The sequence below is a fragment of the Nestor notabilis genome, unplaced genomic scaffold (assembly GCF_000696875.1).
Source record: "Nestor notabilis isolate BGI_N333 unplaced genomic scaffold, ASM69687v1 scaffold2859, whole genome shotgun sequence".
In the NCBI taxonomy this organism is placed as follows: domain Eukaryota; kingdom Metazoa; phylum Chordata; class Aves; order Psittaciformes; family Psittacidae; genus Nestor; species Nestor notabilis.
The window spans coordinates 15,170-32,009 of NW_009944843.1; the positions used below are offsets into that span (position 1 = coordinate 15,170).

Consider the following 16,840-nt stretch of genomic DNA (forward strand, 5'->3'; position numbering starts at 1 on the left):
TCCTGCTTGAGTTTTATAACATTTGAGGTTTATATAAAACTAGGTTGGCATCTATTTGTCTAGTCCAAAATCAGTCAAATGTAAATTGTTGGCTATTTTGCATGATCTCAAGTCTCCTGTGCTGTTTGATCAAACATTGTAGCCTGTGTAAAAAGCTAGCGGACCATGGCTTTTTGCCATATTTACAGCAACTGCTCACCAAGTCTTCAGGAAATTGTCTTGAGCTACTGAGCCCAAGGGAAAAGGAAGCCAAATAAATCAAACACCAGTATCTGCTTTGCATGTCGTGTGCTGGGCTTTCTGTGCGTATTGGACTTTCTTACACCACTGAATTTGCTACTCTAAAATAGATGTAATGTACAGCTTGACCTTAGATGCTCTCCAGTTAGCACTGTGTGGCGTCCTTAAAATCCTGAAGGCAGCTGTGCTTCACACAGTGACCTGAGATCATGGACTTTTCTTCCTGTCTTATCTGATATTTTTCTCCAGAAATAACCTGGAAAAGTATGGGTAGAAAGAACTGCCTGAGCCATTACACGCTCTTTTTAAACTAGATATAGAAGATGGGGGAGAATAGTTGCTGTAACCATATGTAACTCATGTTCAGACTCCAGCCTCAGAGTAAATGCCGTCCAGCTCTTTCTCCTGAGTCCAGAGCAGCCTGCAAAACACCTTAATTCCGTAAAAGAGGGAAGCTGGAATTAATCCACTGAAATGTGGCACAGCCAGTGTGAAACAGATCACACCATGCACATATCCCTTAAATTCATTTAGGTGCATTCACCTACCAGAGGTACTTGCCTGTGTGTACATGAACGGGGTTTTGAGCAACCTGATTTGGTGGACTATATCTGCCTGTGATAGGGAGGTTGGAACTGGATGATCTTTAAGGCCCCTTGCAATCCAAACAATTCTATGATCTGTGCCTTTCATTTATCACATCTGCTAGTCTAGAAATACTGAAAGCTGGCAGAAGTCAGCAATTCCACATGGGGAGAAGAAAAGTGTGTAAATATCACGAAGCAGTTCATTAGTGAAGAACATAGCACTGGAATGAAAGCTGCTGTACAGTCTTAATTTAGCCCCTTTGTTTGACACAAACAAAGTGTTTCAAAACAATCTCTAGTTATGTAACAGCATCCCATTCTTTCCAGGGGATGCTCTGCCCCCTCTTGGGACAGGCTGTTAGGGCCATTGCTTTGGAGGTATATTATGTGTTATCACTTACATTAAATCCATGGGCTCGCAAATCATTCAAGCATAAAATCATTGGAGGGAAAATCCTCCTGATAGTAAAATTTTGAATTTGTGGGGTAGGAATGAGATGAAAAAACAGCCTATATACATACTGTGAAATAGTTTGCTGCCAGACCTTCTCTGAGGCTAGTTTGATGGTGCGTGTGCACAGTTAACTGTTTGCAGAATTGTCCACAGGGAGAGATCTTGTCAGCACAAAACTTGGCACAGAACATATAGATATAAGCTCACAGTCACTCTTCTATAAGTGATAAACCAGTGACTTGCTACAACTGGCATGGGACACAGGTTAGTGAAGGAATGGGACTCCATCTAATCAACCACAGATGTCTGCTTATCTGGTGTAAGGAGCCCAGCCCTGGGACCTCTCCCTCCTGGGGGCTGCTTATTTGCCCTGGGGCTACAGCACCTGCAAGCATGGTAAGGAGGTGTCAGTGGTGGGAGCACCTCTGCGCTTGCACGGAACCAACAGTTGGGTGTCACTGGGAGGGGATAGATTATTTGTAGTGGAAAGATAAACTCTGCCAGATTGTCAGCCTTGTATATGAACACACACAAATCTCTAATGAGTGAAGGTGATTTTGAAATGCAGTCAAAGCCATGGGTCTCTGGCTTAGTCTCTGTTGAAATGCCTGTCATGTGCTAGTCCTTTCCCTGTCTTAAAAAGGGTCCTGTGAAATAGACCAAAGTTGAATCTGATTTTCTGGTGGTATAAACCACTTGAAATTACAGAAGTGCAGGTCTGCAGATTTACAGGACATTTTTAAAAGAAGATGTCGGGAACAAAGACAAATATTGCTGCAGCGATGTTGAAGGTATGATGGTCTAAGGATACAAGCAAGGCTGTGCTTGCAGGACAGTGCTTTTATTAGACCAGTTCATGTGATTAGGAGAAAAAGGGCAACATTTCAAGCACTTTTTTTTCTTTCCTTCTATAGGTCTGAGATCAAAGTGTTTTCCTCAGGTGAAATATAATTTCTCTGGGTTTATTGACTCTAGGCAAACATTTTGACAATTTAAGCTTAAGGTGTATTTGTACTTGTGACACAAAAGAGGAGTATAAGCAAAGAAGCAGTGTAAAGTTTGTTAGTTTTGTGGGACAAAGGTAGAAAAAGGTGGTTGTTATAATTAAAACACTATTGTTGTGATTCAGAGACCATCTGACAGCCATGCAGGATCATTTACCAGCAAACCCCATGCCAACAATGCTTACAAAAACTGAACTCAGCGGAAGTTTTGCATTTACGTCAGACCCCAGCCAGGACAGTGGGTAGGGAAGAGGAAATTGACTGGTAAATGGAAAAGGAACTAAGCAAAATTGGCAGGGAAAGAAATGTTGTTTTCCAACCTGCAATAGGATATGGCAAACAATGGCAAACTTAGTTATTTACAAAAAAAGGTCCTTTTTGGAGCAGTGACCTTCTCTAACTTTTGTAGAAGATAGAGGTTCACCCTTCTGGGAGAGAAGGGCAAGCAGAGAATATTTTAGCTTTAACTCCTCATTCTTTTCCTGCCTAGGCTATGGGAACCTGAGTCCCAGCACTGTGGCTGGTCGTATCTTCTGCATCTTGTTTGCACTCTTTGGGATCCCCTTGAATCTTGTAATCCTGAATGAAATTGGGCAACTCATGCTGTTGGGGGTTCAGCATTGTGCCCATCGCCTAGAAGAGGTATTTCACTGGCAGGTAAGCAATGTAGACAAGTATGCCTCACCCTCAGGTTCAGGAAAGAAAAGACAGAAAAAGCATTGTCTGCTATTTGGGATTCTGTGACTAACAAGGATAGCTGCCTACCTATTTGGCCAAAAAGGCAGTAATACTCAGGAATAACTGGAAGCAGATAAATTTAGTTTATGACAGCTCTATGATGTGTCAGATAAGGTTGTTTATTAATTGAGGGAACTTCTATGATGAATGGCTTCCCCTACAGGAACAGAAGTGCCAGAGCCCTAGAGCCGTGCAATAGACCAGAATATCTGGTCTGTTTATCATCAGCCATAGTTAGAATTGCGCATGTAAGTTATATGGGAATGTTTGTGAAATAGGTTTTAAACTGGCATGAATTTAGGACTCATTAAGGTGATGTGCAGTTCATGTTGACTGGAAGAGCCACACTGTTTATTCTAGTGGAACATCATGAATGTCTGTGTGTTTTTATGGAGTCCAGCATCATCTTCATCCAGAAACTGAGCTGGACTTTCTCTGACACCCTTATTGTGACAGTATCATCCTTTTTCTCTTTTCTTTTTTCCTTCCTGTTTTACTAGAAAAAAGCTTCCCTGCTGATTAAGACCTGTGCGCTGGTGACTGGCTTGTTATTGTTCCTCCTGCTGCCTCCCTTGTTGCTCTCTGACAAGGAAGGCTGGTCTTATGAAGAAGGCTTCTACTATTCCTTCATTACCCTCAGCACTATAGGGTTTGGAGATTATGTGATTGGTGAGTAGTTTGCATTTCATTGCTTTCACCTACTAAACATCAAAGCCACATGTGTGCCATGTGAAGCTCCCAGCTTGGCAGTTTTACATCACTAGCAATCCACAGACCTGATGATCACAGAATCATAGAATGGTTTGGGTTGGAAAGGACCTTAAAATGGGCAGGGACTCCTTACACTAGACCACATAACCCAAGGCTCTGTCCAGCCTGGCCTTGAACACTGCCAGGGATGGAGCATTCATCACTTCTTTGGGCAATTTGTTGCAGTGCCTCACCACCCTTACAGTAAAGGTAAATCTCAGTAAATGATAAATGTGTTGCGGTAGGCATTTGACAGGTTGGAGAAGACATGATTGCTGAGATAGCAACGCCACCTGTAGAAGAGCAAAGAAATAATTTCCCAGTCAATGAGTAATATTTCAGTATTCAGGTTATCTGCCACTTGAACAACTCTAACACCAGACTGGATCGCTACATTTTTTTACAGCAGCAGTCGCTGATGGTGCACTTGGTGTGCTCCAGTGTCAGCAGCGATTAGTTTTAAACAGATGCTACTCTGCATCACCATTAGCAGACAGTGACTGTTTCCTCTGTTAAAACCCCAAACAGCTGCTTTCTAAAGGCAGCTTAAGTCACTTAGGTGTAGACTGTCAGGCACCAGGCGCAGCCTAGTTTTAGTTGCCAAAACCCTTTGCCAGAGGAAATGGGTTTGGACCCACGCCCGATGCATTTGCTGAAACACAGGACACACCTTTCTGATAAAGACTTTCTCATTAAAAACAAATTGATTATAGAAACACATGCACCATTGAATCCCTGGGAGACAAAAAGACTAAAACATCTTATGACAAGACTTGCACCTATCAGTCTCTGTAGATAAAGCATTCTCCTTGAAAGCCCCAGATAGCCCTTCTTTCTTGTTTTCATTATTATTTAGAAACAAACAATTTTAAAACCTTTGAATTGTAGTATCAATGAAAGGTGCTTGTTTGAAGGATGAGTATACTTTTTCTGGTTGAAGTTCACCTTGATGTAGAAAGTCAGCCCAAAGAGTAGTTACTGCAGAAGTATTTGGTAGCTCCCAGACATTTATCTGTGGTTTACTGATAACCTCAAAATGTCTTGTGCTCCCATTATATTGAAAACACATACCATATGTATTCTATTATATATAATATTACCAAGTAAATGGCTGTAAATTATTGGCTGTTTAATATGGCTCTGCTGACCAGTTACTACTTATCACAATCTTGTAGACAATAATAGTTCATGTAGCAAAATTTAGGAATGGCTAGTCTGTGCAGGTAATGGCAGGAGAATATTCCTACAGATGATAAATACCTAAATGCCAGCCTTTATGGATACCCCATTTCAACCCAGCCCTATGCGTACTTTTTCATTGGAATGTGGTAGGGAAGTGGCTTCCAGGTTCATGGAGGTACCACCTCAAAAAAGTCAACTCCTCCCACTGTGTCCCAAAAGTATCAGGTGTTCTGTGATATCTGCTGTGCTGTAGGTATTCAGCTATAAAATGACAAACCTTCAAAAGGTAAGGAAAACTAAATAATGATACCTGAGAGGCAGTAGAGGAAAATCCCATGCAAAGGCTCTGCTGCCACTGATTTGTATCCTGTATCTTATGTGTGTTTGTAAGGGTACCCCAGCCTCCTTTACAGATACAGCCCAGTCACTTCATAAGGCTGAGCTCATTCCTTTGCTTTGCCTGTATTAATATTATTACTCACACGAACTTAGCACATGGAAGCTTCTTTGTACAAAACGTTGTGGAAACATGACCAAAAATATTATTCTGCTCCAAAGGGATCACAAAGTACCTAACTGAGCAACCAGGCAGGGGTAGCATAATTTCAGGCTGTCCTCCAAGGCTTAATTGTTCTTGGAGGTTTTGGGACTGCTCATCCCCCTTCCTTCTTGCTCTTAAAGACTTGCTTATACCTGGCTTAACAAATACATACATACACTGGTACATAAAACCCACTTAGCGCTCTGCGTGAAGGGGACCTCTGTTACATACTAATACAGTATTACGATGATGAGTGGTAAGTAGGGAAATGAAACTGTGCTTAATTGTGAATAATTTCACTTTGACACAGATGTAATCTGGGATTTATTTTTCTTTCTTATGGGTAATCTTCACAATTCCTAAGCAGTTCTAGGCTGTTGTTGACATGTCATGAAACATGCTTGCATCATCTGTTCACATGCTAAAGAGATGGCATACTCATGTTTTATACAGAAATCACTAATACTAGGTCATATTTCCACTGTCTTTGCTTTATATGTAATATCTGTCTCCTTTGAGGCACTAGAAATGTTTTGGGTGATTCTCTTGTAGGGATGAACCCAGACCGTACCTACCCAGGCTGGTACAAGAATGTAATCTCTCTGTGGATCCTCTTTGGGATGGCCTGGTTAGCACTGGTTATCAAACTTTGCATCAACTTTCTAGAGAGCTCCAGTGACTTCTGTCAGTGCAACAAGAGCACGGCAAAAGAGTTAATGGATGGCAACAGAAATAGTACGACAGTACTTCATGATGTGGAGATCTGCAATGACAAAGACACAAAAATGAAAGGACCAGATGAACCTCACACCTACGCAGCTCCTGCAGAAGCAATCTAGGGAAGAATCATACCCTTGGTGTCTCTTAGGTTTTAGTGCACCAGAGATGCACCACTCAGATATTTGGGAACAGAACTGCCCTGATGTTCATATGGGGTGAAATCTTGCTTATTGAGCTTGAAATGCTTCTATTCTGAATAGAGTGATGACAACAAAATGTTTCATTTGCAGCACCACCAAGAATTTCCAATGGGACTCTTAGCCAAAAATAGATTTACAGAGATACTGCCCAACCTCCCACCTCAATATATGAAGCAAACTTTGACATCCATATACAACACTAGCTGTTGTCCTCTTCTTTACATGCAAAGTTCTTGTAGTCCCTAATTATAAATATGGCATTCTGCAAACACCACAACTGGAAAAGAAAGTGCCACTTAATGCAGGAAACAAATTACATGTTGCTAAAAGAGTTAATGAAAAGTGTACTATTTAAAACCACTTGACAGTCATTACAAATGTGCTTCATCACCTATATATATGCTTGTGCTTGCCAAAGGTGGTAACATGCTTTTGCTCTCTGATCATTAGTACATGGATGGCAATGAGGCAGAGCTTGGACAGGTGCTTAATAGAAATGTCATTCCATTTTTTTAATAAATTTCTACATCAGAGGTCCACTAATATTAAAAAGATACTAGGTAGTTACGCTGTTCCTTATTCCAGAACTTACATAGGCTCATCCTTTATGAAGTACTATGTAGACCAAATGTCATCAGCTGAATGGGACAGTTCATTTAGATAGATTTTCATTTTTCCACATTTTAGAAACTAGAAAAGGAGGAACAGAGTCAGTTTAAACGCCTGTGGTCATTATCCCATGGCCAATGCTAACAAGGGCAACTTTAATCTAGAAACAGACTGAAGTGTCTTCAACTGTGATCAAGAAATGTTATTCTGATGAACTTCTCATGTCACAAATGAATAGTCTGTCTGTTCTAGCTAACATCTTTTATATAAGCACAACTATCTTTTTATCTGCAGAGTGCCATATTCTGCAGAATTTGGCCTTTGCGTCAATTATGAAACAAAACTGGTTTGTGTTGCTTTGTGGGATTGTTTCTTTTCCCAATTCCATTAAATTCTACAAAATCATTTGATACATTATGCCATTTATAAAGACCCAAGGGAGTAAACAAAGACCCAAGGGAGTAAAATTCCTGCTTCCATTTATGTACCCATATCTAATTTCTAATTTTCTTATTCCTGTACTGCTACTTGCATCTTAGACCATTAAGTTTGAAAGCTTGACCATAGCAGTAAACTGGAAGAAGGCATTTGGGTAAGCCTTCAGCTTCTGCCCTGGATCAAGATTTCATATGGATGGTGGAGAAAAGACTGAAGACATGGTCTTTTGAGGAGGCGCTCAGGAGTTATAAATATCCATAGCTGGATTTGCAGAAATGCAGTGAGTGAAAAGTTTACAGTCTTCAGGAATGCAAGTTCTGAAACACATATAATGAAAAAAGTATTGCCAGAGTAGGCCAGTCTGAGTGTTGATATGTGGTGGTACTGATTACAGAAGAAAATGCAGTGAAGGAATCTGCTGGATGAAATCTAGTCTGCCATTTGTCACCCTTTTTGTCATCACCCTTTTGCCAACTCCATCATAATAAATATTCTCTCAAATACTGTTTCAATATGCAGCAGAGATAAGAAAAAGAGGTAGTGGAAATCTCAGGTCATAGTTGGGAAATTGATGCAAAATTAATACATCTAAATTTTTTGAAGATTGGGTAATTTCTTTAACAACCTTTAGCATCCATTTTTCTGTTTCATATATGTTTTGTCTTGTTTATTTTCACTGATGTATATGCAATGCAAGTTTTACTACTGTTTGTAATGGACTGGGCTATAATAACACCAAAATGTATTTCTTTAAACCTGAGTGAATCACAATTCCACAACATAAAATGTAATACCCTTTTATGCATATTCTTTGCAGGTGCAAAACTTAATAACTGTAACTTTATCGTAAAACTTGGATGACTAGATGGTAGGAATAGACAGCAGGTGTTCCGAGTATATTTCAACTTTATCTTGAAGTGTCACAGGCTCTGAGGATTTCTACCAGCTCTGCTGTTTGATGAGAAGGTTTAACCTGAGAAGAGTTTCTTCTTTTCAATTTAAATGCCTATTATCTTAATCACATCTGCTTATTATTCCTATGTATTTGTAGTATGTGGATGAGGTTTTCAAAAGTGTCTTAGAGGTTTGGGCTCCTTGGTCCCACTGAAGTGTAAATAGAGTCACATGCCTTAGGACAGCTAATGTACACTTCTGAGAGCTAAAAGGAAGAGGAACTCTAGTAGTCCTGAAAAAAAGGAAAACAGTAATTCTTCATGGATCTCAGTGTTTCCATTGTGTGTCAAGGTTTGTTCACAAACTGAAGTATATGGCTGGGTCTCGAGGTGACTCAGTATCTGCCCCAGCAATCCTTGCTGATTCACTTCCTTCCGCAGCTGTGCTGTTGTATTACCCAGCAGCTCACCACCAGCAGTCCTGCCACTGACTGTATGATACAGCATGCTTACAGGTGGCATGTCTGAGCTGCTTGCGAGCCACACGCAACTCCAGAGCTGTGAGTTGCCTGTTTGGGTCCTGGATCACCCAGAAATATAAAATAAGTGAGTCAAATACCATCTCTGCCTGGGATCTCTGACACCAGATAATCATGTTGTCATTTATGAATATCCTTAATGACAATTCCTCAGCTAGCTTTTGATATGGACAATAGATATTATCATATCTGAGTCCCCACAAACTGCTGTGCCTCTAGTCTTTCTGTTCTTTATAAAGCTGTGTTGTGGTTAATGACGTGGATGAATTTGTTCCTTAGAGGGATGAGAGGAAAGTGGAGTTTTGCAACATCACAAAAACATCATCACTGATTTGTCTACTCTACCAAAATATGAAAGGTTATCTGCTCAAGGGTAAAATAAAGAAAACAAAAGCATGGTGCTGTTATCATTCTTGTCACAGCTCTCTTGCAGTCTTATGTAGTCTGCATTGGAAAATTACAGATGCTCCTTGATTATTTTTTAAAATATAATGTCTCTTCCTGCTCAGATAAGTGTGCAGTTTCCATTAGTGATTTCGGGTAAGACTTTCGCTGCTCTTATTCTTCACATGTTAATGCTTCCTTATTATCCTGTTTTTTTTCCTTAGGAGGACCAGGGGCTGGGAACAGGTTTGGTTAGCAGTGGTAGCTGTAAATATTTATGTAACATCAGTGTCCAGAGGCTTTTTCCCAATTACATAGAGCATAACGTGCTTCTGACCTTTATACAGTTTCCCAGGAAATCAATCCCTTAAAGCAAGAAAATAGGCCTCTCTCTAGCTCCCCTACTCCAAGGACAAGTCCTGGCTTCAGCCTCAGTGTTTTTCACACTGGCTCTTTCAGCTAGTCCAAGAGAGATGTTTACCCCTTGGGGAGAGATATCTCCAGAAATATGTAATAAGATATTACATCAACATAGTACAGACTGCACAGTGTTTAATAATCTAGTTGACTATAGTATTTTAAGTTCCCTAGACTAGAACAAAAAAGCCCTTTTTTCCATTATGATCTCGGAGTCAAAAAATCCAGGATGTCATTTTTCTCACAGTGACTGGCTGATGAGATCTTGCCTGACAACCAATATCCCAGGTCAGTTTAGAGCTGGGACTGTTTAACCTAGAGAAGAGAAGGCTCAGGGGGATCTTATCAATGTATATACATACCTGCAGGGAAGGTGTAAAAAGCATGGAGCCAAGCTCTTTTCAGCAGTGCTCAGTGACAGGACAACACACAGTGGGCACAAACTGAAACACAGGGAAGCAATTTTTCACTATGAGAATGACTGAACACTGACACAGGTTGTCCAGAGAAGTGGTGGAGTCTCTGCCCTTGGAGATATTTAAAAGCTGACTCCGCACAGTCTTAGGCAACCATCTCTAGATGAACCTGCTTGAGCAGGGATGTTCAAACAGGTGACCTTCAGAGATCCATTCCAACATCAACCAATCTGTATTTCAAGGTCAAGCCATCCTTCTTGTAGTCCACAGCCTGCTATCTCTCCGAACTATTTCCATTAATGCACAGGTTGCATTCCCAGCAGGGAGACCTGATTCTTCCCAGAAAAGAAACGGATCTTTCCATTCTGAGTGAGCTCAATGGACTGGCCTGTATGTGTTTATTTTTCATAAAAACTTACAGAATTTTCCTTTATCTATGCAGCTATTACCAAAGTTTAGGTTCTATTGCACTGGGCAATTTGTAAGAACTAATTATTTTTATCTTACAATCAAAGAATAGCTTTATACAAAAAGCAGATACAGTTAATGGGGGGGAGGGTGTATCCTCCAGATGTTTAGAGATCATTGTGCCATTCAAAAAATGTGCAATAATGTTCAACTTTTCAGCTTGGTATATTTTGCTGTTGTTATGTATCTGCCTACAAGTTCCAGCAAAAGGATTCAAAGCTTCATCTCTCACGTGCTTCAGGTAAGGCAAATCTGATTCTGGTTTACCCTTTCTAAATTAGAGGCTTACACTGTGCAGGTGGCTGCTTACCACCACTAGTCGAATCAGGGCAAAATTTTAATTACATTTGGTTTTATAAAATGAGCTTCTTGCCATCTCTGAAAATAAAAATTCTGGCCTATGGGAGAGAGCGATGCAATAAAAAAAGTGGTCTTTTTCAGAACCATTGTGATATGGCTTAGGGATCTGTGTGCTCGATAGTGTCTCCCCTTCCAGTAGTCCTGGCTGTGTGTAAGGTAACATCAGGGCATATGATTTTTATGACTGTTTGAGCACCTTTGTTGTCTTAGAAAGTTTCTTCTCCTTTTTTTTTCCTTCTTCTTTTTTTTTTTTTTTTTTTTTTTTTTTTTTTTTTTTATTTGTCTTATAAATATGTGGAACCTTACAGTGGAAATGGAATTAAGTCTGAATGTCTAGGCAACTGCCTGACATGCTGTGCAGTTCTGGGCAAAGATTCAAAGGTTTCTCAGAAAGATGAGTGATTACAATGGAATGATATCTATGCCCTTAAAAATTCTCATCTCTCAGAACTGCAATTCAAACAGCTGGTTTGGTTGGGGTTTTGTTGGGTTTTTTTTCAGAGATAAACTGATATACATGTTTTAAGCTAGCACTAAGCAGGTAGAGATGATCTCTGATACCTCTGTGGACAATACATATAGTAAAAGCCACTGAAAAGCTGTCACTTTTGGAGAAGACAGCAGCAACATGGTTTTCAGAAACTATGCATACTGGTATAGGACAAGAAGAAAAGGAATGAAAACACATGAAAACTATTTTAAGATCTTCAATGCTGTACAAGGTTTCAAAGGATTATTGTATCCTATAGTTGTTGATGTTAATATATGTGCAGATATGGTTTCAAAACCTTTTTATTCCTTCTCAAGTTTTTATTTGAGGAATTTTTTTTTAAAGTTGTACAAGAAGACATTTCCAGTAAAAAATTGTTAGATCTGTAGTGCTTGAGACTAGGTGCTGGGCCCACCTCTTGGGGCAGAAGCAATGCAGTCTAACTTAGAGGGGTTTTGAAATTTTTTTTAATTTTTATGGTACTATGTGACTTGTTTCTTCCCTGCTGCTGACTTAAACTTACTGGAACATAAGGTTTAGTTCTTGAGTAGCACAAGTTTTCCAAAATCTCTGAATTAAAACAAGAGCTTGCTTACCAAAGCAAGCTATAACAGATGAAAACAAAGGGAGGGAAAATAATCAGAAAGAAAATGTGGAGAGGGAGAAAAGCCTTTGGAGTTTGTTACTCATTCCTAAGGAACCTGCTATTCAAACTTGGCCAGGATCATACATTTCGTTTTGGTGATGCCTTTAAAAACCATAAATAAATCAGTCTGTATTTCATCAGTGATTATGGAAAGGCTTCAGACAGCCATGTATCTGAGTGAATAGAAAGGCCCACTCCGTAAAGTCAGGGTTGTACGAATCTGCCAGCAGAGGCAAAACTGAAGACACAGATGTGGAAGCTGAACAAGGAGGCATACAGTAAGGATAGGGTCAAAAAGAAAGGATGAGTTGAGGCAAGCAGAAATCCAGTGAGGCACCATTTGCCCAGCTGGCTATGATAAATAAAGAATGTGTGATTGAGGGAACTTTCAATATGATTAAGAATTTGGGTTAACCTGATTTGAATAGCTACTGATCAAAAAGTCATGATTGTACCATAATTGCTATTATTCTGTATGGAATTCTATTACAGGTTGGAGTTCCAAGACACTATTTTTAAAGCATTTCAATTCTCCTCCAGATTAATGCTGTTGTTAATGCCTTTTCCTGGTATTTTTTTGGATCCACCCAGTTAGAACATTATCCTAGTACTAAAGATGTCTTGCACCTCAAATAGATAAAGAGGAGTGCCTTCCAAATATGAATTTAAATCAATAAGCTTTGGGTTAAAATGTAGAAATGCTAATTTTATGATGTATAGTGCAGAGAAATATAATTCCAGAGAGCAAATGGGGTGAATGACCCTTTGACTTATTGCAACTATCACAGACAGTGCCTGGTTTTGCAAAGCACAATACGAAGTTTAATTAGTTATGGGCTTCTAAATAAGAGAACATTGCTCCTTAATAAGCAATGAATGTAAGTCAAGACTTTACTGGACCTTAACCAGTTTGGCTGCACCCAAAATAATGCCCCATCTCAGATCTTCTTTAATAAGGAGACTCAAGCGTCATCACCATTTGCATGAGAGGATGTTTGAAGTCTTAAAGCACTTTCAAGCCCAGAGATTAAAATATCCTGAGTCATAGTTTTCAGTTACTTTGAATTTGCCCTTTGAATTTTGAACTGTTATTGCAGTGCACAGTATTGTGTCTCTCTGTGTTTGTGTGAAAGAAAGGAAGAAATTTTGCTGCCAGCGTTCCCAAGTATGTTAAGGTCCCATTAATTCTTACAGCACGTTCCCCACAGGGCTCCAACCCCTTTACCACCAAATAAATCAATTTTTCAAGATTTCTTCTTCATAAGGCATTTCTTTCTCATCCTTTCTTCTGGTCTTGCTTCTGCCTAATCAGTATTGCTTTCTCATGAGTTCCATCACCACTCCTGGGCCAAAATCAACTCTGCTCCTCTTGTGTTACCTCTGTGTGCTCAAATCCTTCTCCTGTGCCAGGAAAGGAGTATGTACAGCAGAGTTGTCCTCTGCTATGCTGAGACCAGCAAAGAGAAGGGGCAGGAGCAGAGGATTTGCAGGAACTACTTTTTCTGCTCTCACCCTCTTCTCTTTATGATGATAACTTTAGGATCCCAGCTCTGGAGAGGGTTGAGATGTCCCCAGTATCTGCACCAGTTCTGATCTGCTGTTCTTCTCCATGACAGGTCCAGGCAGTCTCAGATGGCTCGCTTTCAAGTTGATTGTAACTCACTGGAAAGCTGCAGCTTTTATTGTTAGCTGCAGGCATGCTCCAAACTGCTTTGGCTTGTGGAGAATTTAAAGGAATTGGCAACACTGGAGATCTTCAGGTAAAGCCTAAAGGAAGGTGGTGATGGCTTCACACAAGTTTGCCTTTCTTTTGAGACAGTGTTAACTGCAGTAATCTGGGAAATACCGTGCAGCAACAAGCAACCCAGGGAATTGAGAAATAGGTTTCCCCAGGGATCTCTTTTGAGATCAAGCAACTCTGGGTGTTACTGCTATTTGTTCCATGTTACTGTCACCTTAGAACAGAATGTTTCAGCTGAGCAATGAGTTGAAAGCACACAGATTGAATATGAGGATATCTTTTGATGTGATGTAAAATATGATGACATCTAGTAGCCACAAAAGCATGTACTCCATAGTGTTTGTACTGTGACACTGGACTAAAACTTTTGAAGATTTAGGACCTGTCACTGAATTTATTCATGATTCCAAAAATAAGGCTATTTACCACTGTATCTGCATCACCGCTATATAACTTCTAATTCTCTGGGTAAAAGTACAATATTCCCTGCTGTGCGTAAAGTAGGTGACAGTGGGATTCAATGAAAGGAGCTACCTGAGCCAGTAGGAGAAAAAAAAAATGCTAAATGGGTGGACAGGACCCCATTCTTATTCAGGCACAGTGAAGTGCCTCTGTCTGGTCTATGTTACATGTACAGCTCTGTCCTGAAAAATATGAAGTGCTTGGATGTCATTTCTGGGAAGGAGGGACCCCTTTTCAAGTCTGCACTCTGACTCAGGTGGGGCAGGCCAGCAGTATGACATGAATGCCACCTACCTAAGGTTCATGGGCAGGCCATCTCATCCACTCTTGAAGCTGTTTCACTGTTCATAAATTATTAACTTGGCTATGAGGTAGGGAATTATTACCTACCCTCTGTCTTGATGAATCACTACATGTGTAAATCTTTATGTGGATTTAGCCCTTAGGGAATGACCACAATAGGAAGAGAAAGTATAGTCCAGTGTGTGGATAGCAGTAGCCAGTGGTTTGAAGAATTGCTGTCACAGATGTTATCAAGTTAGCTCTCATGGATCTGGATGCTTGTTGGTTCTCAGGCAGTACAATATCTTGGTATTAGATGGACTTGTCCTGCAGCAGAGCTCTTAGCCCTAAGAAAGGTAAACATGTTCCACAGGTAATGTATGGGAATGCTTAGATGCATAACTGGGAGACCTCCCTTGTTCCTTAGCAAGAAATTGTCCATGTGAGCTTGTAAAAACAAACAGAAATTAAAAGAGAAAGGTTAAAGGATAGATGCAGAAATGTCTGACTCAGGCAGGCACCTTCCACACAGCACTCGGCCACAATTCCTTTGGCAGACACCTACACATGATTTTTCTGTTTGTGGAATCCCAACAGAGACACCTCAAAACAGCCAGCAGCCAAATGGTTAGGGAAGTCATTTAGGTCAAAGCAATGCAGGTTCATACTTCTGTGTGATTAAAATCAAAAGATTTCAATCTATATCACAGCAGAAGCCCAGGCTAAACAGATGTTAGTCCTTCTCAGCCTCCTGAGCTAAATATTTGTTGTAGGAATAGAAAGAAGAGAGCTAGTGGTTGACTCTATAGTTCACTTCTGAAAGTATGGGGGATGTGAGTTACACCAGGCAGGACAAATGTATCTTCAGAGACTCAAAAAAGCTCAATTCTAGCAGCTCTGGTTCAGGAGAGGCAGAGCCTTCAGATCCTGGCCCCAAACCCAAGTAAGCACCTGCTGGGTAGCCAGTAACAATTTTGAGAAGGTCACTAGCCCTTACGTAGTGGGGCTGCGGCACCTCAGGACAGTTGCCACTGTAGCAGAGCCCTGAGGATGCTAGCTACGATACAGAACCGCAGAGCATGGTTAAGCTCTGCCACTCTTAGTTAAGCTACATCAGACCTGAATGATTTGTTTTAAAGAGGTAGCTGTACGTACAGCTGGCACAACTGTGCAATCCCATTACACAAATAAACAAGTGCAGAAAGGAAGTCAAGCTGCGGGTGGCTGAGCAAGTTTCTCACCTCCAATCTTCCACACCACTTGCTTTGCAATAAAAGGGAGCCGTCAGAGACTGCCAGTAGGAGCCATGTCTCCCAGCCTTGCCCTCCCTTATCATATTTCCGAGCAAAGCCAGCTGATTAAGCAGGGTCTGGTGTGACTGACCTTGTATCTGGTTTGAGACCTGCAGAGCAATCTGTCGATTCACTTTAACAAACACAGGGGCTAACTTTCAACTTTGCAGCCCTAATCTACGGCTTCACTGAGATGGGCACAGGAGGGTTACTTTAGGTCTTGGGTTAGATGTCTGTTAACTCACTGTACAGTTCAAGTTGCTGTGGGTCAGGGCACTTCTGAGAAATGAAGGACAGCGAAACTCTGCATGCACACAGACACACACAGTGATATGCAATATAGTAGGAACAGGATTTTGAATGCAATAGATTATGTGTATGAAAAACGGTGACGTAGAGGGAGGGGAACATAGGATCATGTTGTAGGAGCATGCATTTCTTGAGTAATTCAAACCTTATCTGCACAAGGAAGTATTTGCCAGTTAACTTCAATTGGTATTGCTATACCAGGAAACTCTCCTAACAAGTATAAAGCTCATATTACTTTCCCAAGGAAATAAAGGCTTATCTTATTGGAATAACTGTTGTATTCTGGACCAACACACTTAGGCTGGCAAATCTTGGAAGGAGTAGTAAGACCTCTCTTTCACTTCTCCGTAATTCAACTTTTTCAACCATGAGATGTAAAGAATGTTCCTTATTGTGTAGCTCCCAGAAATACTGAGAGAAGTCACTACTGAAGATTTGTACAGTACTTTCAGAAATAAGATCTCTAATGCACTGTACACTGGAGTACTGGAAGCATGCTGTGAGCACCCACAATCCCTTAGACTAGCTGTTGTATTTAGCTGGTAACGGCATCCACACAGCTGTTGCAGAAAATGAGATGTGGTCTGCGAGGCTGCCGGTTTCTCAGAGGTAATCTGGTTCCCATTTATTTTATCTCTGTGTAGAAAAAGATGTCTAAGTGCTGAAGCTTCATGCACG

General features: G+C 40.5%; 1 protein-coding gene across 1 annotated transcript in view; it reads left to right on the plus strand.

Annotated features, from left to right (window-relative positions):
• Positions 1 to 6,335, plus strand: part of KCNK17 (potassium channel, subfamily K, member 17) — a gene marked incomplete at its 5' end in the record, with an annotated part of 11,962 nt that extends 5,627 nt beyond the window's left edge. The window contains 3 exons of the mRNA XM_010022586.1: positions 2,776 to 2,942; positions 3,524 to 3,692; positions 6,049 to 6,335. Coding sequence (XP_010020888.1) covers positions 2,776 to 2,942; positions 3,524 to 3,692; positions 6,049 to 6,335 — 623 coding nt within the window. The remainder of the gene's footprint in view (positions 1 to 2,775; positions 2,943 to 3,523; positions 3,693 to 6,048) is intronic.
• Between the last annotated feature and the right edge of the window lie 10,505 nt (positions 6,336 to 16,840).